This window comes from Sceloporus occidentalis, unplaced genomic scaffold (genome assembly GCF_023333645.1).
Source record: "Sceloporus occidentalis isolate IW3139 unplaced genomic scaffold, rSceOcc1.0.p SCAF_78, whole genome shotgun sequence".
Classification (NCBI taxonomy): domain Eukaryota; kingdom Metazoa; phylum Chordata; class Lepidosauria; order Squamata; family Phrynosomatidae; genus Sceloporus; species Sceloporus occidentalis.
In genome coordinates this window covers 1403657-1425452 of record NW_028317058.1, presented here as the reverse complement: position 1 = coordinate 1425452, position 21796 = coordinate 1403657, and the positions used below count along the sequence as shown (strand labels likewise).

Below are 21796 nucleotides of genomic sequence, written 5' to 3'. Positions count from 1 at the left end.
TGGCATTGGTGAGAAATTGATGAATTGTAACTTGAGCGGTATACCTGAGAACTTCCTATTGTAGGCTTCCCGGCGTGTTCCCTCTTCTGAGGGTTTGACTTTGTGAAGGATGCTGGGCTAACCACACAAGGGCCAGGGCTACCCCAACATAGCATTAAACGGATTGGTGGATTTGGCTAAACACTGCTTGTCTGCCCCAGAAAACTAGGGAGAGAGACCCTGGGAAGCAACGTTCCACCTGGACACTCCAGGTCATGTCCCCAGGCATGGTGAGCCAACATTATCTACAATAATTGTTCTTCAGCTGGTAAAGTAAGATAATTACACCAGTAAAGTCATACTTCTTGCATTCATTGATTTAAGAAAGTGATGTTTATTTTGAAAGTAAGGTCAAAATTTAAATTGATAAATATAGTAGTCCCCCCCCCCCCTTTCTCTTGTGTAACGCTTGTAAACATACTTGGTAATTGCCATTCAACTTGTGTTCTGCTAGGCATATAAATGCATAAAAATTCAGCCTGTGATTCTGCTTTTAATAGGCAGTTAAATTTCACTCCAATAAATAGAAGCTGTCTGGAAAGTAGCAGATCCTATCAATAACTCGAATGGAAGATGTATTGCGATTATAAAATAACTCCTCTAAATGGGACGTAATCTGCTAATACTTGCCCATGAATTCTGTGCCGTACGGTGGCACTGCGTGGAGAATGAAAATAAGAAGGAATCTATGCAGATTCAGCAGTACACAGGGTCTTATTAGGTTTTACCCCAGGGGCCCAAAACGGATTATTCCTGTACCCCACCACCCAGAAGCCATAGACATAATGAATGGGACTGTTTGTAACTGGGGAGTGTATGCACAAGAGTGGCGAGTCCAATAAACGTAATTTTTCCCCAAAAAGTCCTCTAGGGCCCAGTTAGACGGATCAGATACTTCTAGTTATATATTATTTTAACATGTCATTAAGTAATGTTTTTGAAATTTAAATACGGGTTTATATGGCCTGTGACGGGATGCCCTGTACCCCGACTGTGTACTCCCATAGAAGGGGCTGCCGCTGCGTTGGGGCTGAGGCTAACCGTAGCTTAGCGTGTTCAGCGCATGTACTGTCCTGAAGAGGACAGTGAGTTATTACAGCAGCCCACCCCAAGCATTAGACAGAACTAATGTTAAGGGTGAAAACAGGACTTTTATTGAAAACACACCAGTGTTTAAACATTACAAGGGGATAATTTACATACAGTAGTAAACCACACATAGTTCTCCATCAGGCCTTCCTTTGCACGCGGCTCAGTATTTGCACTCGGCCCACCTCAGCCCAGTAGGGGGTCGCTATTGTAGTCTGTGGGGAGGACGGTAAACAGGGGCGATTCCCTGACTTCTGTCTGAAACCGGCTGGATATCAGATCTTGGTGCAAATACTGGCCGTGGAGGTCTCTGTCCTGTAAATCCTGACCCGATGGAGATTAAAACACCCCACACATAAACCCCCTCCCAAAATGCAGGTGCCGCAAATCTTTGAACCCCACAATCTTTAGAGTCTCTGTTAATTGGGGAAACATAGTAGTACCAAAGGATCCCTTGTACCAAACTTCCCCAAAACAGAACCCCTTCCAAGGCCAAGGAAAATAGTCTGTAGGGAGGAGGCTGGTTAGGTGGTTTAGTAGCTGTAGACCCTAAAGTTAGGACAGGCAAAAAAAAAGGTTTTATTGTGCTGTTGGGAGAGAAGGTTTATGCATGTAGGATTAGATGGACGGCACCCTTCAGGTATATGTTTTAAGTGATTTGCGTCAGTGTGTGAAACGCAAAGAAGATGTGAACATAACTCGCGTAGATGTGACCTTTCATAGATAAAATCAAGATTACATATTCGGATATTTCTTGTGGAACAGTATGTGTTTGGAAAAAAAAATTCAGTACCCATTGGAAGCACTTTGTGAGCTGGGCCCACCTAAAAGTTTGTATCTTTATGCTTAAATTGTTATGTGATATCCAAGTTAAATCCAGTGTGCAGCATGATGGAATATGATGCATAATGTATGTATATGTAGAGAGTTTTACTGGGAATATATAGACTTTGTGCTCTACCGCTCATGCAAAGTGTTTTAAAGGAAAGGAACTATGGAACATAAAAAACTTCTGTATTGCAAATGACAGTGAGATGAGATCTAATGGTTATTTGGCGTTATTAATGGCTGTAGAATAGAGCCGCTTTCAAATGAAGAAATGCAAATAAGGCATTAGAGCAGCAGAGAACGCAAATGAATAAAGCAATATATTTCTCACTTATATCTAACTAAATGGATCCACTAGGAAAATGAAACCCCAATTTAAAGATTAATTGACTTTTGGTTAACAAAAGTACAGAAGGTAGAGTGTAGCTTAAGCTTATTTGAATTACATTAATGGCCATGAGTTTAGGAGCCAGTTAATTGAAGAGATTTTAAAGCAATGGCTGGGACTGGCCTGTGGGTAACAAGGCAAGGAATGGCGTTCGCAGAATCGCATTACCAGACGCTCACTTTCTGAAATGCAGAGGTAGCGGCGGGAAGATGCTCTTTTCAGCTTGTTAAGTCTGGGTTAAATCTAGAAAAGGACAAAAGCAGATAATATCTCTGAGGTGCTCAGGTGGATAGTGCATCTAATAAAAAATAAACCCCTGAGTGCTTGTAGGTTTGGATCATGCCCATATATTTGTAGAAAAACTGTAATGTAGTAAACTAGACTGTTTCATTATACTACTAAACATATGTTTTAGAGTAATTAAAAACGATATTATTATATAATAATGTTATTTAATCTGTATAAATGTCACAATGTACCTGTGGTGCCCGTTATAGAGGTATAGCGTTATTGTAGAACGGGTTGAGATACCAGCTGGTTTTATTATAGTGAGAGCCTTGGCTTCACACTTCAGTGATGCGGCAGCTGAGGCTAAAGCATTTTGTACCTGTTCCACCAGCTATACTCACTTTAGGGCATCTGTGAAGAGCACAATTATCCTCGCTTCACATCCTAAATTGTGAAGGTAATTTGTCCGTCTGACCTAACGCCACTTGAGAAACGAACCTCGAGGTGCCGCTCGCCGACCAGTCCTCTCGGGGTGTCGGATTTTTTTCCCAAGGTTCTGTCAGATGGCTTTGTATAGCCAAGTAGCGCTCATTTCCATTACAACTATAGCGAGGAGTTGAGTTAATGTGTATTAACAATGGTACAGCATCAACAAGAATGTTTATTATAACAGTACTGTTAGGTTTGATGTGTATTATTTGGTTTAGAACAGTTTGCAATTGCTGATGTACCTGCTATGTCATGGGCTGCATTGCCAGTCTCGGGGAGAAAGATGTCTGCCTGTGGTCTGTCAGAGACTATCTTGAATCTAAGGCAAGACCAAGGACTGACAAGGTCTAAGTCTATACATCAGGGAAAATCAGCAGACGGGATGGCAGTTGGTTGACCGAAGGGATGGTTCTTATCTGCTGTCAAATTCTGTGTTTCTATGAGTGAATGTAGCCGCGCAGTTACCCCCGAGTTTAAATGTCCGATGCTTTGGGCATCCCCTTACTTATGGTGGCAGAAAGCATCTGTCAGTGGAGACATTGCTGGAGTGTGGGGATGACCCACTTCTTCTCTGACCACACATACTGTGATCAGGAATGCGGGGCCGGAAAGACATGCTTCCAGATGACTTTGTGACCAACAGACAAGGTGATCAGAGTGAGAAGAGCAGGAAGCAAAGACTGGGGAAAAAATGGTCAAAACGTTCCAAACACCTCATACTCCTCCGGGAGTCTAAAAGACATGATGGATGTTGGGTAATATTCAACAGTGAGAAGTTACGAAACATAAATAACGGTATTCTATGGAAAGATTACTAAGCAAAATTACAAAAGCAGGGTGCGGTGGACGAGAGCTTGCTGGCAATACCCATCGATAACCGCGTAGATGCAAAACAAGAGCTTGGTCTATTTATGCGGCATAAGATCAGAACGCGCATGCATCTCAAGCTCATGCCTTTAGAGATCAAATGATGAGTATCCACACAGATGACAATAACCTTGAAGAACAAGATTTGCATTATGTTTGTGCATATTAACCATTTAATTTGTGAAGCCAGCTGTTTGTGATATTGTAACATATTAAGGATCGAAGGCAAATCAAGCATGTTTTTACATTAGAATAAAAACATAGATGAGGCTGGTAGATATTCATGGAGCAACCTTCCAGCAGAGGTGGTAGATGTCAACATTGTAAGGAAATTAAAACAGGTCTTAAAAAAAAAAAACAAACTATAAAACTATCCTGAATCTGAGAAGATGGAGGGTCAATTAATGTCCTAACATCAAGAATGAGCCATTTTTTTCTGCAGTAGAAAATTCTTGTATCTACTGTATGTTTCTATAATGATTTCTCTTGATCTCTTTAATGCCAGCAATTCCAATGCTCTACTTAGACACTGACAGAGACAGATTTTCTCCAAGGCGCCATGCTAATAAAGTGTTTTTTTGGTTTTTTTTCGGGTGGGGAGTGATAATGGTAGCAAAAGTCGACCCCTGTCCACTCCTTACCAAGGATAGATGAACTGCTACACAGAGACATTAGCAACAGAATGTTTAACACCCGTATAATTTAGTAAAAAGGTAAAACGGAGCAATTCTGGTAAAAAATAGAATGTACAATGTACTGTATGCATTCAAGGTGAGTACCATGAGGATAGAAAGCAGTCTCTGGCCAATAATAGAAATGTAATTAACCTTTTGACTGCAAACAAGACTTTTTTTTCTGTATTTTTCACATTTTTTTTTTCTTCCTCTCTTTCAGAAAGAACTGAGCCTTCCGAGACGAGGAAGCCTGTGAGTACCTTTTGTCGTGTATACATATATATATATATATATTCTCTGGTGGAATTTGACATTGAATTCATATTGATGTTTTATTCATAGAGAAAATATTGCAGAACACGCACGCACAAAGTTCGGAATTACATTTTCAGATGATAATTAATGTTTGTTTACCCAGCACACAGCTGCCGGGAGGATGGCAGAATCTGTAGGTTAATTTTAAAAATCTGTGCCGTGTACGTCCCAGACCACACAGCACATAGTGAAATCGTATGGATAGAACACAAGTGTCTGTACGTCGTGTTTAGGAGAAATCTGATATTTAATGTCTCTTGCTGAACATGTTCAGTGTGCTGTAGTTTTTACATGATATACATTATCTAGTGATCACTCCTATCCGCCATTATAGCCAGAGAGCGTCAAGTAAAGATTATTATTATTAAACAAACTTTTGAGCAGCTGCTGCTAGGTGGCTAAATTTCATTAACATAAATATCAAACAGCTTACTTACATTGTACCCAGTAGTGCCTTATGCGATGTATTTCAGCTGCGATCTTTAAGGATATTGTATATTGTTCTGTATGTTAGTCCAGTTTGTAAATAGATCTGATCACGTACCCAAGACAAGAACACTGTGTCTCACGTTCCCTACATGAACTGTGTTATCTCTTTCGCACTCTGCACTGCCATTCTCGTGGTCTGGCAACATTTCACATAAAGGTACCTTCTAAATTTTCATTGACACCTTGCAGAAATGTAGGATTTGTGACCCAAACCTCGTTGTGCTTGGCCATACAGTAGAAGAAAGCCTTGTGGTGGAACTACACGGCTACACTATGTGTGTTAGATACTGTAACTAACCTTTTTTTTTCTCTTGTGCTTTCTCTCGGTGTGTTTTTAATCAGAAGAGAAAAGAGGTTAACACGGTAATGACCTTTCTCTATTTGCTTAGTAAATTGGTATTACGTGGAGCCCTGTTATCAGGCTCAGAGTGCTTTTGCTTCTTATGTATTTCTTTGGAACGGTACAACATTTGAATAACCGGTTTGTCTAAACCTGCTATATTTCACACCAGAAAAGTCATATTGTTTTCACTAAAGTTGGTGTTTTTTAGGGTATGAGCTTGGCCTGTACACTGGGTAGTTAAATAGGTGAGATTCCTGAAAGGAGCTTGAACTGTGGACCAAATTGTGCAGGACCAGCTCCTAATTCTTACAGGAGAAACCACAACTCTCCTGAAAGCTTCCTCTTTAGTGAATAAAGCCCAAAGACTTATTGTATATGTGGTTGGGCAACTCTGTTACCATTCCCTACATGATGATTGTTCATATTAAAAACCATTATAAGCACAGGGATAGTAAAGCGTTAGTAGTTAACTATAGCTCTTTACCTACCCTCGGTTTTACTTAATCCAGATATGAAATTTCTAGGCTGAATTTGTGACCGGCCATTAAAGCCAAATTATATGTTGACTTCTTGCCTCTTATTGGTAATGCTTTTTTTTTAAATTTATTTATTTATTTTTCTTTCCCAAATGATCTTATGTAAGAGTAAGATGTAAAAACTGCTTGGTTGAAGTGTTCGTGACCGCAATACTGTCCCATTGGTAAAAGGAATAACCTGGGGAATTTCGTGAGAATAATCCAGGATGTATGCAAAGAATACCACGCTGATAATAAGATCAGTCTTCTGTATTTGCATGGCCTAGGATTATTTTATTTATTTTAAAGTAGTAGGTTTAAAAACATGCCTTTACAGCCCTCTTCCTTTCACAAAACAAAATGTTTTTTTGTTGAGTCTGGCAGTCGAGACACAAGGGGATGAATTATAACCTCCTTTATTGTCTCGGGAAGAGATGTACAGAGCCGTTGACACCATCCATATGACAAATAGATTCCTCAATAATATCTTTTCTTTGCTTTGACTGTGATGAGTTATAAGATTGATTGCATAACCGTATCTATTTATATCTGACCGAAAAGATTTATCTCCTTACTGGAGCCATTGCTTTTTTTTTTGTACCGTCATGACAGAAAGTATTCATAAAATAGTCTAATATTTTTAAGGGCATAATTCCTATATTACTATGTTTTATTTGTTTAGCAGCAAGACTCGCTTAAGGACAGAAACATTTCATTATTTTAAGGATAACTGGTTATTTTTTTTCTAGAAAAATAATAAATAAATTTACAAAGCCCTGCTTCTTTCTGGCCCGAATAAATCATGGGACTGTCCCTAATTATTATCCAAAAACAACCTAAAAATAGAGGGAGCGTAAAATGACATTTGCAAGGCTGCCCTATTTTTAATTTAGTAACTAAGTGTTGTATGGAGGACTAAGAAGACTCGTTCTGGCTCGTGTGCCCTATCTCAACCTGAGCTGGTAAAAGCAAAGCTTTAAAAAATGACACTACTGCGTTGTGTTTTGACCGGGAATCGTTTGATGTTTAGTAAATCTTTGCGTCCCATTGCCATGATTTGGCTTAAAGGGATAGTATGTTGAGCCTAAACCGCTGCCTTACTCCATGGATCCTCCGGTCCTGGCAGGTGCTCCTCCTCAAACTATATATTTTGCCATTCTGCCTGGGGATGAAAAGGCAAGAAACATGTAACTGCCAAACAGTTTTATAAAGTTTACAAACCCGAAAGAAGTGGGTGATTAAGCAGTCATGCCCATATGGTCACAATACCATTGTCAACAATGAATCAAGTAGCGTTGTGTTGATATTTATAACATTTCAGCAGTATCGACAAGACGTTATGGGAGTCAAATCATCCTAAAACTGTACAGGCTAAGTTCCTTGGATTTATGCAAAACACAGCAAACACACTCTTTTTATACCCAGGCAACCAGTAAATGCTGGAACCTAGGCATGATGGGACTGTGATTGCTGTTAGCAGATTGCTGTTAGCAATCACACTCCTATCATCCCAAGTCAGCCAGTACATGCTGGCTGTAAGTGCAGACCCCATACTGCTGGCAGCATCAATACACAAGGGGGGCAGCTAGCCAGGTTTCAGCATGTACTGGCTGACTTGGCATGATAGGAGTGAGATTGTTAACAGCAATCACAGTCCCATCATGCCTAGGTTCCAGCACTTACACATCCATGCTATCACACACACACACACAAATTCATTCATTCACAGATTCATTCCCTCAATAAACTGACAATCAGGCATACTCATTCAAACACCCTCCCCCACCCCCTTACCTGCTCTACAGCTCTCGATGCCGCTCACAGACTTCAGCAGGGGGCGCGGCCTCCCTCGTTCTCCCCACAGAGGAGGCAGGACTGGAGCAGAGAATGGACCCTCCCACAAGTAAGCAGCAGGGCTCTTGTAATCCTGGCTGCCGATCTCACGCGGGCCGCACCTCGAGGTCCCGCGGGCCGTATGTTGGACGCCCCTTCAATAGCGTGAACTTAAGTACACGAAAAAGCTCTTTATCAAGCAGTAATATTTGTATGGCGGTAGTTTTTAGTAGTAGTTTGTATGGCTGTTTATTCCAGAAGGTTAAGAGACTTTTTGGAATTTCTGTTGAATTGCAGAAATGGCAAAATATGCAACATTTTTAATAAGTGATAAGAATCAAGATATACAATAGTATGATAAATCACATATAAATTATTATCTAACATTATTACATATTACTGATAAAATATATATATATATATTATTATATGAATCCATTTGTTTCACACTACTTGTGCGACTATCTTTCAATGGTATATATTCTTAATCAAAGACTTTTGGTTTGGCATATTAACAGATCCCCCATCATTGCTTACGAAATAAAACCATTGGAAGCTGCCGTCTTATTTGAGCATAAGATAAAGAGTGTCACATTGCCATTAAAGCGCAACCGGGTGGCGATATATTGTGCCTCTGGAAACCTGTTCTATTTAATGGTATAAATGAGCCTCTGGCATTTAACCGGTTAAAAGATTAAAACGTATATAATCCCTTTCTTCCCTAAAACTGGCATTGATTTTTTTTTTTCTTCTATTAAAGAAATAATTACAACTTTGATTTGCAACTTTAGTTTAAAGACGCAGAATCGGCAGAATCAGCGTTGTTGGCTGAAGGAATCGTTTCTTTATAGCTGGATCTGACTGAGTTTATTTGGAATGATAGTGTCTTCCTTCTTGCTAGGGGGGCATGCTTGAATTTTAGTAAATATTTGAAATCACTGGCTACTTGTTTTTTAAATTTATTTATTTGAGCTTGTTTACACAGTATTACGCAGCGTCTTTTAGGCAACCTACATATGTTAGTATACATTGAGATAAAAGTATCGAGAGTACCCCTGGCAACAAGATACAGTTTCCGTTTAATTCATTGGTAAGTTTGTCTTGTTTACTCTATTGGATTTATTAAACGAGTAGGAACTATATAGATATATAAATATATGTTAAGTTCTATACTTTTCTTGCATGAGAACTATATATATAATGTATGGGTAAACCAAAAGAGAGAGAAATTACATTTGGACAGACACTATCCTTAAGTACTATATGTCACGATAATTGCCATTCTGTTTGACTAAAATACAGTTTCAAGCCAATTTTTAAAACGTCTTGCCGCTGGTTTTCTCTCCATCTCATGTGAAACCTTGGTTACCTTGAAAAATGAGGCACAAAATAGATTGATTAAGGTGTAATTACAGTATTTTTTTTCCTTGAGAATTAACCGCTTCTTACTAATGAACAATGTCAGTCAACAAAACCTCAGGGATACAATGTAAAATCAAGCAAGATGCAAATGAAATATTTTATTAAATAAAGGATGCAAATGAATGCCTGTCAAGCCTTTTCATGATCTCCCGGGGCAAAATGTAGAAACTTGGCAAGGCTGCAGCTTGGATTTTGGAGTTTATTTTGGATTTCTAAGCTGGCCTTTAGACAAGATTTTTTTTTTTCTTTCAAGTCCCTTTCTTAATCATATAAAAAGGTAATATTCTGTGTGATTACATGCTAGTTTATGTAATTTAGGCTTAATAAAGCCTTGTGTGGACCAGCATTGCATGTGTCTTGTAAACAACACAACATGTTCCCAAGCTCAAGTACAAATTGGAGATGGTGGGAGGATATATTCATTTATTTTCTTATTTCTGTTTTACAAGTTTTGTTTTATCCGTTTATGTGGTCTCCCCCTTTTTTTATGGCTACCTGTTATAAAGATAATATTGTGGAAAGTATATAGCCATACCTGTTATCTCTGAGTACCTTTTGTGGCAAGAAATGCATTGAGAAGCCGATGCTCAAAAGATTATTTTGTTACGGTGGGAATAGTCTAATTTCCCTTCACATGTGAATCCTCAAAAGGTCAAGGCATTCAGTGCAGATATGTCACACATGCATCAACAGAGCAGTAAAAGAAGTCATTATAATTCTTGGTAACATAAAGTAAAGCTAATACAGAGTATAAAATAATCCTTTTGAAATGTAAACGGCAGGTGTTCTGTTATGGATAGATTGCAAACAAAATAAGCTATAAACCCACTGAAGAGGACAACCAACAACATGCACAGGTCTACGTATCTGCCTCAGGGGCTATCAAATTCCTAATAAAATAATCTGGTCTGTGGAACCAAATTTTATATTGAATGTATCATGAAGTCATTAATGGTATAGTTCTATTGATGTGCAAATAGTAACACCCTATATTATGTATGCCATAACATCTTGTTACTAACCAAAGAAGGATCTTTAGCTAAATTGTGTTTAGCACATAAGGCTGTTTTAGAAGCAACCTTAGTCATATGTTTGCCACACTGACATTACTCGTTCTTAGTGACACGTAAAAGCCACGTGTGTGTGTATATATCTATATCTATCTATTTATATAATGTGTGTGTGTGCATAAATTGTTAGTATATGTTATCCTTCTCTCACTGCCCATACAAGATCTTCATAGTATTCTGTGGGTGTTCTTATCACAGGTCACCTGTAAAATGAAGGTTTTAGTGCATTTTTGGAATGAAACAGAAAAAGTTGTGTAACTCGGCGCATAAAACATGTCTAGATGTCTGTCATAGAAGCGTTAGTTTTCTGGGTACCCACTTAAAGTTGCATCCAGTGCATGAGTTGAATCTATCATTGATGAGGTTACAATATCCAGGGTCCATTATAATGTTTAAATGAGCCAGAAAGATGTGGCCATATACTGTAGAAAGAGCTTCAGCAGACAGAGATGAGTGGTAAACTTTCCTGACATTATGTTGCATTTGTTCATTGCTTTAGGTGAAGGTGTGCTGGATAGCATGGTCTAGTTTTTCTTGAGCTGCATTCCTAAAATACTTTGGTCTGTTGTGGTATTAGGCCATTTGACCAGACTTGCCGTCGGCCTCGAACTCGGCCCTCATCTGCCTTTGTAGCTCATTTATAACAAGGAGTATTTTAAATGGAACACGTGTAATCCCTTTCTCCTGATGTCATCAGCAGCTGCAGATTTGTAGTATTTGAAAAAATAAAAATATGTAGGGAACTTGGCAAAAGAGGACCAGCTGCAAGTTGAGAATTATGTTCCAAATCCACAGAACAGGGCATGTTTGTGCAGATTTATATAACAATAAAGGGTCTTGCATATCATTGTTTTCTCTAGTTATTTTATTTTGTTTACACCCCCCTGGCTGTAACTTCCATGGGACAGGTCAAGGGACATTCTTGAGCCACCCAGTGACAATACCCCTTGTACCCATCTGCTTCCTGAAACAGATGTGACCGTCGGTGCGGGACCTCCATTCATGCCCTAGCTGCCAAGAGCTGTTGTTACGGCTGTTACTTTCTTTCGCCTATTAAAAATGTAGAAATGGTTTGGGAAGCCGGAAAGAGTCAAGAGTAAGGCTAGGTTTCCACTTGGGTTTTTGTCCTGCGTTATTTTCTTGAAGAAAAACGCCAAGAAAACTGCCACTGCATTCTCCTGCGTTTTGGTGTTTTTTTGGAGTTTTTTCTGGCGTTTTAGCCTTTCTGTGGGAATTGCTTTTTTGACCTTAGGCAGTTTTTCCAGCCTTTACACGTTAGAATTTTCACCCAGCTAAAAGGGGATTGGGATAAATGGCAAGTATCTGCCTCCTGATGTCATTTACTTGGTAGAGTTCTACTTAAGCGCCCCGGCAGACCCTTTTGTCTCTTTTCTGTGGTTTGTTAGGCCTGCTTTATTCCGAATGTCTGCTCCTCTAGGAAGATTGGCCCCAAATGATGGTGCAAATTGTTTGCTGTTGCTTTTGGCACGCAGGATCCAGTTGATGCGTCGCGTATGTTTGTTTGTAATGGCATGTTTGTTCCAAATGGTGTAAAAATCAATATGAACTTTGTTTTGTTTGAAACGGTTTGTTTCCAGCCTATTTCTCGTAGGACACACAGATACTGGGTCCATTCTCTGCATTGTAACTGTGGAAAAAAACGCCATAAAAAACGCCAAGGCAAAACCCACATGGCTTTTTCATGGCGTTTTTTTCTCTCCCATAGACTTCTATTGGAGAAAAACGCCAAGATTTCCTTGCAAAAAACGCCAGAGTGTGAACATGCTGCGATTCTGAAAAACTGCCACAGAGCCCCAAAAAGCAGAAAAACGCCAAGTGGATATGGCATTGTGCGATTTCCTATTGAAGAACAGCTAACATCTGGCCGCAGCGTTTTTTTTGTGTGGCTGAATTGGCGTTTATTATGGGTGTTTTTAGCAACAAAAAAAAAGTGGAAACCTAGCCTAAATAGGATAGAATATTAAACTGTCAGTCAATCAGTACTATGAATACTTATATTTTTAGTATGTTCCATGTTTTGATAGTTTTTTGTTCTGTTTTAAGTTTTACTGCTTCTCATAAATTGATTAAAGATACAGTATATGTACAAAAGTATTGTCCATACTGACCATTACACCAACTGGGACTTTTGACATTGCATTCTAAACAAATTATGTAGTTGCCCCCCATTTAGTAGAGCATTTGTGTGGTCCTGAACTAATATTGTAAGGGAAGGTCTGGCTTGCAATCTCGGTTCCAGTTCATCCCAAAGCTGTTCAATGGGGTTGAGGTCAGGGCTCTGTGGGGGCCAGCCAAGTCCACACCAAACTCATCCATGTCTTTGTGGTCCTGGAGGGCCACAGGTTGGACACCCCTGGGTTAAGGTCTGTACTCTGATTGGGCTGCTCCAGAAGCCGGATTTTTTTTTTTTTTTTTTGCCATTCTGTAGTAGATTTCCATTGATATTTAGGGTTGTTGTCCTGCTGCATTGCGCAACATCGACTGAGCTTGAGCTGGCGGACAGCAACCCTGACATTCTCCTCAGTCTTGCCACTCTGTCCCCAGAAATGCCTTATACCCCCCTATATGCCACTCTGCCTCCCTGATATGCCTTATACCCTCCTATATGCCACTCTGCCCCATGGTATGCCTTTTAAATCCCTGTGCTCTTAGACTAATAGTTTTGTCTGTGATTCTTTTCAGTTGTACCTTTTGCCTGAATGGCCATTATTGATGCTACCCAAAAACAGAGAACTTTAAATGCATGATACAAGGTCAGAAAATCAGCTGCAGCAGACACTTATGCTGCCACCCAAACTCTTACCTACGCGTTCTGCACGGTTCTTAAGGGTAGGTTAAGGTCAGACTTGGCAGGCGCTGTCTAGCGAGGACCTTTCGTGTCTAGTTTTTGCTTGGCATCATAGATAACAGCTCTGCCATTGCATGATCTGCAAATGATGATTTCTAATGTAAGACACAGTCCGCTTTGCAGTTCCCCTTGTTTTTATTTACTGCATTTCTGCACAGTGCGCTCCTGTGTAGGGAAGGGCTTACTACGGCGCATGTTTTTAAGCTGCAGTAAAGAGTTGCTGAGGCTTGTCAAAGAATGGTTTAAGTCCTTGCAGGGCATAGAATCAATATCCATATTAACATTTTGTTTAATTGTAGGGCTGAATTAAAATATTTCCTGTGATGTCAGAGTAATACATTCCAAAATGCCACCCCTATTAAAATGTAACCGACTGTTTTAAACCTTTGAATTATATCTGCCTTTATATAGGCAGATTACGAAACTATCCGTAAACCATCAGATAATGTGTTTTTGAATGTTTGTTGCATGTGATTTTGAGTTTTGCAGGAATAGTACCAAACCTCATCGGATGGCTGTGAGCCTTTTTTGGAATAAAGGTGTATTTTGTGCTTGCCTGTGCTTATCAGGCAAAGGGTTAATGATTACGTGCGCCGAGGTGAGCAGCTTTTAATGTGCATTGCGGGTATTTTGTGTGTGTGTGTGTGTGTGTGAGAGCTGTTGTCAGTCTGCAGGAGCCGAGGAAGGAAACCTGCCAGTGAATATCCCGTCTGTGCGAGACGCCGCTTATTATGCGCTCTTCAGAGCCTCATTTGCGATTCTGTTAGTGTGCACTTTGCAAAAATCCGTGCTGCAATCTCCGTGTTAACCTGAGCACAGCAGCTGACATCTCCGTGTTACAGCTACATGTGGAAGGACCCAAACTTGCAGCATCCCCCCCTGAGATTGTTAGTCCATTCCTTTATAGTGGCTCGTTTTGGCTCTCCATCAGCTCCAGGATGCTGCCAGTGGATGTGTGTCATGGTCTCTGTAGATCGCTCTAAAATATAACAGCCATGAAAGCCCAGCGGGAGAGGCTGCGAATTCCGGGGCTGACCTTGGAGTAAGTATTGTCTCTGTTTAATATTTTGATGCTTTCTGCATGACATTAGCTTTTGTGCCACCAATAGCCGTTTAGGCAGCATTTATACTGACAGCCCCAGGGGGATGAAGGAGCATTCTTAGTGCTTTTGTACGATGGGGATGCTGCCCACCTAATACTGCTAGAACACAAGCCGGCGATTTCCATTTCCAAAGACCCGCAAATCCAGAGACCTCCATGTTTTGACGTTTCATTGTAGCAGATATGTTTTGTAGGCCGTGGTGTGAATGTGTGTATTTGTCTGTCTACCTTCTCCCCCTCCCCCTCCGTGTTTGTCCCAACGCTGCCTTTCACACAAGGCCTGTGTGTCTCCTGAATAACGAACAGCACTACAATACGTCGAGGCGTCATTGAAATGCTGCTCATGAAAATGTATTGGCCTTAATCAATTTTTAATACATCACGACTAGCAGTAATTCTGTTAATAATTTTAAAGGGAATACATTTGTTTTTTGTTTTTTTGTTGCAGCTTATCTGTAATGCTGTGTTTTGTGTGCATTTCTTTGTCCAGCTACCCTGTGTGAAATGATTTTTTAGTGAGTGCTTCGAGCTGCGTGTTCTGTGTACATATCTGTGCGTGTCTATGTGAATGTCTGTCTGTGCGTGTCTATGTGAATGTCTATGTCTGTGCCTGTCTATGTGAATATTTCACCTGTGTAAACAAAATCTATGATTTACACAGTAAAAATTGAGGAGAGCATATAATATAATAAAGCCCATATATTTTTTGTATTTATGGACTCAGAGTAAAACACACTGCATGAGCAAAAAATGAGAATATTTCTATTCTATATCATATTCCTGGGCCTATGAAATAAAACATGTGATCTGGTCTTTTAATTACCGTATTTAGAGGCTATAATAATATTCAGATGGTCGCTGCTACTTTTGAATGTGTCGCCAAATCTTGGGTTTATCTCTTCACTCCATATCTTTCTCTGTGTTGTCATTCTTTTGACCTAGGAACTTTTGGTTTTCTTACCTTTCCTCTCTTTGACCCCCTGTCTGCCCCCTTAATATCTTACCTTGTCTGTTTGTGTTATGCCACTTTCTTGTAAGTTTGTATTTAGTTTTTTCCTTGTCCTTATTAGTTTTGGACCCTATACAAAAAAAAAAGTAAAGCCGGAGTTCCAAAGTAAATGATTTTAAGAGCTGGGTGTATACAGATAGACTGGGGCCTTACTCTGGGAAACAATCAAATTATTTGAATAGACCCAATGCAATCTTTGCTCCTCTTTTGATAATCAATAGGCTGGATCACTGAAACTTTATTTTTGTTCAGCAACATTCCATACATTCTGACCCGTTTTGTTTGTGGGGTAACTTTTCTTCATAGGACTTACTTGTAGACTATTGACTATGGACAGTCTAGGAATACGGTAAGTCCTTTGGTTGCCACATCGGTGAAATGCTTGTATGGTGCTGAACAAAATAAGTTTCTGCTTTGGAAACTATAGTGACTGATTATTAAATGAAGAGCAAAGATTTAAGTGGGTCTTTCAGAATATTTTGTTGTATCACAGTTTTGTGCGTACCAGCTCCCTCTTACTCCGTGACTATTTGCAAGCTTGGTATGGCTTCATTCTAAACTTTTACTGCTTGGAGGCTAGTGCTAGTTAAGGATGTTGGGTAGAATCCAAGAATAGATGTCCAGACAAGGTTCTCTAATCCTGTTAGCTGTACCTTTACACCCTCAGATGTCTTATTCTGTATTGAACATTTATGAAATGTAGTAGAGGAATCAGGTAGTTTTGGAAGCAAAAGCTTCCATCAACATTAAAAAGGCCTTTCAGGCATTGCCCTCCAGCCCAAATTAGTGTCCAATGCAAATGCATCTCATTCAGCATTGGGTTGGCCGTAGTTTTGGGTTAGTGTCCTGATGTAGCAGTATTTGAAAGAGAACCAGACTCCCAGGAGTTGTAATTTGAGTAAATGTGAACATTAATGACTTGTTTAAGCAGCTCCATTACCTGACAGTATTTTGTAATATATTACATAATATATTTTGACTGTTCCCATTAGATATTTGATAGGAATTTGATGAGTCTGTAATACTGAAACATTTAGAAGTTCTACAGGTGAGTTTGTTTAAAAATCTAAGTCTGGCCAAATAAATTACTCCTTTGGCCTTGAAACGTTAGCAGGCAAGTAGATGTTTTATTATATTAATGAAGGTTTCTCGCTGGCTCGATATGCCACATCGGTTTTAAAAACCTGAGAGCTGAAGTTGCTGCAGTGTGATGAACGTTTTGGATCATCGCCCATTCACTAAGCAAAAATAATTTTACAGTCTCTGTTCTTCAATACCATAGTTGTGGTCACAGATAATTCCCTAAATGTCTGTCTTTTCCACGCCATTCATTTTCATCATAGTATAGTTGTTGTGAACTATACCCAGAGTCATCAGGATTCAGAACCCTCTGGTGTATGTGAATCCAGTGCGAGTTGATTTTGTCATCCCCCCTGCTTATACCTGCTCTGCTCACTGCCAGTGACGTTTTGACTTTGCAGTCTCACTCCAAGAAGCCTGAGCCCAACACCAACCAGCCCATGCAGTCCCTGTAGCCCATTGTATGCTTTCCATTTTTGGAGGTAAGGAAATTTCCTTTTTGCTACCACTGTGCGTGTGTGTGTGTGTGTATAGTTTGTGTTTTGTATAGTTTGTATACAAACAGTTTGTTAATACAAGATTTCAACCCTAAAAAAGTTTGGAGTCCAGTAGAATGATGTGAACCATAAAACAAAGTTGTTCTGCATACATGAGAAATTATAGGTGTACTTTTTTTTTTTTGAACAATATTATTATTTATATAGCATTGTCATTAGATTTTTTTTAATCTTATTATGACATGATTAGGGCTCAGATAAAGCACAGCTGCACAAACGCATACATTAAAGTTTTTGGGCTTGATAGTTTATTGGTTGATTTTGGTTATTGGTTTTGATTTTGTATGTGTGTACGCAACATTTGGTTTATGTGTAAAGTGATTCTGGTACCAATGTTTCTGATTGCACCATTCAGTTGGTTGTTAAGCTTATAAAAACACTTCAGGCTCTACACCAGAATCTGTTTTTAATACAAAATCCTCAAATTGTGTCCTATATGTAATCAGTACAAGTGCTTTTCAGAATACTTTGTTATACCAATGTCCCTAAGATGGTCGCCAAAAAGGTTTTGTATAATATCAAATAATCCATTCCTCATATATGTGGTGCATATCACCAGTACACCAAATACAAAGCAAAATGATTAACAACTCACAAATATCACAATTAATCCATAGATACACTAGCGGCTAAGATGCGATGTGGTTTCCAACATCAGCAGTATAATGTATATGGGTTAGTAGGACCTCTGTAACAAGAAGTAATCTCAGAAGTTCATAGGGTGCTATATAAATTGTTAAACAATGTCTAAATCGCATATGATATTTGGAAAATGCTCACCAAGTCCTGGTGAATCAAAGATCAACTTAATTCTCCCAGTAGCTCTTGGGGAGCATTATGTCTTCCCCTGTGCTATATAGGTGAAGTCTCATGGTATGACCAAGGGTATTTCATCCCCTCTTTGTTCCTGTAGGAGCACGCTTCTTAGTGTACAGGGGTTATTATATTTCAGCCTATTATGTGAATTTAGTTCTCTGTGTGTGTGATATATATATATATATATATATATATATATATATATATATATATACACACCTGCAGTCTTGTGAGTTAAATGACGGTAAGACAGTAAGTTAAATGTTAAGTTCTACTGTAACTTTTGCAAATGGTATTCATCTGTCCTAAAAGACGCATTTTTCTGACTGTTTGTAATGTCTGCTCTGCATTTATTATGGCTCACCTGCCGTGGTACAAGTATCAGTAATAAGAGCTGGTATCTCTATATATAATCTTATCAATGCTCCGTAGCATGTATGAAATGTTTCCATATGAGTCACACACACTCGTTTAACATCATACTGTGTTACAGATTAAGTTCATAAGAACAGTGACTATTTCACACATCCCTCTGGTAATGCATTGCCTATCTTTAGGTTGTTTGAGTGGTATCTTAGTGTGCTATAACAACCAATTTATAGCCATTCACTAGCAATACGGTGATGCCAATCATGGGCTCTTACTTGCTCTTCTATGGGGTTTATTTACTAAAATGTCCATTGCCAGAAGTTTCAGTTCCCGGAAATCAGTTGGCTATCCCTTGAAACTTTCTCTGCAAGAAGGGATTACTCTAACTCTGCACAATACATTGTGTGATCAGTGAAAATCACCCATAGCCTTATTTATTAACACATAACCATTAAACAGAGGTTATTCAGCAAGGAGGAGGTGAAATGGCTTTATTTTGTGCTTTATTTTACATGTCCATTATAATTGTGACCTCCTATAGATCTCAAACAAATGGCTACTAAAACAATACAATGTATCTAAATTGTAGCAGCCTTGATTCTGCAAACAGGTTACCTCGTATTATGTTCTAATTGGGGTAGAATCTTTATTGGATAGATGCTATATAGGATTTAGGGAACGCTCGTTGAACGAGAAGTTACATAAATAGTCTGCTGCTGGTAACCTGTTTGCAGAATCAAGGCTCCTACAATTTAAATACATTGTATTGTTTTAGTATCTTATTGATAGGATTAAAAGTTAAGTTTTAGTGGCAGGATTCTAGTCGCTTGTTTGGGATAAGTCTGTACTAGGGTTTGATTACCCTTTAGAGCCCTGTACTTATTTGGTTTGTGTTTGAGCCTTTTTCTTCCTTTTTCTTGACCTCTTATATAAAATTACCGTATTTGCTCGATTATAAGACGACCCTGATTATAAGACGACCCCCCAAAATCTGAATATTTAACTTAGGAAAAAAAGAAAAAGCCTGAATATAAGACGACCCTAAAGGAAAAAAGTTTTACCAGTAAATGTTAATTCATGTAAACTATTTTTTTTTTAAGTAAAAGCTATGATTGAGAAAAATATTTTTTTTGTTTTTATTTCCTTGTATTTTCCAACCTGTCCCCCAGTTACGCACATCTGCCCCCAGGCTTGGCACACCAATATGGCACTGTGGCCCAGGATATGCCTTTTAACCCTCTATATGCCACTGTGCCCCATGGTATGCCTTTTGACCCCCTATGTGCCACTCTGCCTCCAGAAAAGCCTTATACCCCTATATCCCATTCTGGCATTAAGGGGGTTAAAATGCATATTATGGGGCAGAGTGGTATATAGGGAGGTATAAGGCATTCCAGGAGGCAGAGTGGCATTAAGGGGGTTAAAAGGCATTGTATAGAGCACTCTGCCTCCAGAAATGCCTTATACCCCTATATGCCACTCTGGCATTTAGGGGGTTAAAAGACATATTATGGGGCAGAGTGGCATATAGGGAGGTATAAGGCATTTCAGGAGGCAGAGTGCTCTATTAAATGCCCCTTTAACGCCACTCTGCCTCCTGAAATGCCTTATACCTCCCTATATGCCACTCTGCCCCATAATATGCCTTTTAACCCCCTAAGTGCCAGAGTGGCATATAGGGGGTATAAGGCATTCCAGAAATGCCCTATGCCCCCATTTAACACACACACACACACACGCACACACACACACACACACACACACCGGTGCTTCCAATTTCCTGCTGTATTGCCGGGGCAGCGGGTTGACGTCTCCTTCCGCTGCAGCCGGAAGGAGGTGGAGTTGGCAGCGGGGGTTTGTCTGCGTCCGTCGCGGATACCTTCCCCGTCGCGGCACCGGTGCGGGGAACTCTGATCTCTGACAGTCGGGGAAGGTATCCGCGACGGACGCAGACAACCCCCGCTGCTAGCCACACCTCTTTCCGGCTGCAGCGGACGTTGTCTACGCGGATCGCGTAGACGTCAACCCGCGGCCCCGGCAATACAGCAGGAAGCACCGGTAAGTGTGTGGGGGGGAGACAGGCGGATCCAGGTCCCCTGCAGCGGTGCGGGGGATCTGGATCTTAGTATCATAATCAGACCTCTATTTGAGGTCTGATTAGAAGACCCAGATTAGAAGACGAGGGGTATAATCGTCTTATAATCGAGCAAATACGGTAATTTGTATCAGGAACCTTGTATATCATAACCCCCCATAAAGGAGTGCGTTACGTTTTTGCTGAAGTTTTGTAAGGCATGAAAGTGACATTCCTAGCTAGGTGGCTGTATTTATGGGTCAGGTGTGGACTGCTTCTCTCATCATATCCATCCAATGGACCGTGTTTCCCTGGCATTGGATAGGCAAGCTATAGGATCAGCACAGTTCAGCCAATAAAGTGAGGCTCGGTAACTGAAGTGCCAGAAAATGACTTCCTTTATTCTTAATATAAATATTGTCTAAAAACAGGTATTAAGCAAAATAAAAATAGCAGGTTTGTCATTCTCAGCAATGTACTTATGTGCTAGGGTTGACGAGTGAATGACCTGTGTGTTATGGGGTAAGTAATAGAATTATATTAACTTATTTAAACTGGTTCACAACCACTTTCACTGCTGTTATTTTCTGTTAGATCTGTCAAATCCTCCGTTGCACTCACTTGCCAAACATTTTGTATCTACAGAATTGTAGAGACACTTACTGTAAAGTCACTACATGTCCCATAAAACCTTTAAAGAAACTTTTTTCTCCACCAATTTTATTTAAATGCCTTAGAAACTTCAATAATTTTTTTGTTTAAATCCTCCTAAGAAAATAAGAAAGACAAAACAATATTTTAATGGATTTGCAATCCTGAATTAGGATGTTAAATATCGATTTCATGGTCCCCTAGACTACATGTTTCTATGGAAAATGTTGTCCTTGTGTAAATAACCTTGTATGCTTGCAGACAAAACATCTTCAATAAATGTGCGTCTATCTCTTTATTATGCTTTGCGCAACATCTTAGGGTACTAGCTTTGTGCCACTACACAGGGGCAACCGAATTATGTTCTATATCATGGGACCTCTGTAAAGTGCTCTTTCAGTTTTATGTCTGCATGTTGTACTTAATGATGTAGATATCATTTAGCGTAATGAGGCACTTACTGAGCACAGGATTGGAAGGTAGATCATTAAATCAATGCGTGTTTATATTTTTGCCCTTTATTTGCTTTTCACTTGATGGCGATCATCTGGCAATTAAGTTATTTCTCATTATATAATAGTGCTTTTTATTTGTTAAAAGTTATAAAAAAAAAAAATCTAAAATAGAAAATGGGAGAAAAGATGTTGGGTTATGTGTAAGTGCAACCAATATCTACAAAC

General features: G+C 39.5%; 1 protein-coding gene across 1 annotated transcript in view; it reads left to right on the top strand.

The window, feature by feature from the left end:
* The window catches only part of LOC149285503 (microtubule-associated serine/threonine-protein kinase 3-like), a 151729-nt gene that overhangs the window by 61451 nt on the left and 68482 nt on the right, over positions 1-21796 (top strand). The window contains exon 3 of the mRNA XM_089495273.1: positions 4823-4854. Coding sequence (XP_089351399.1) covers positions 4823-4854 — 32 coding nt within the window. The remainder of the gene's footprint in view (positions 1-4822; positions 4855-21796) is intronic.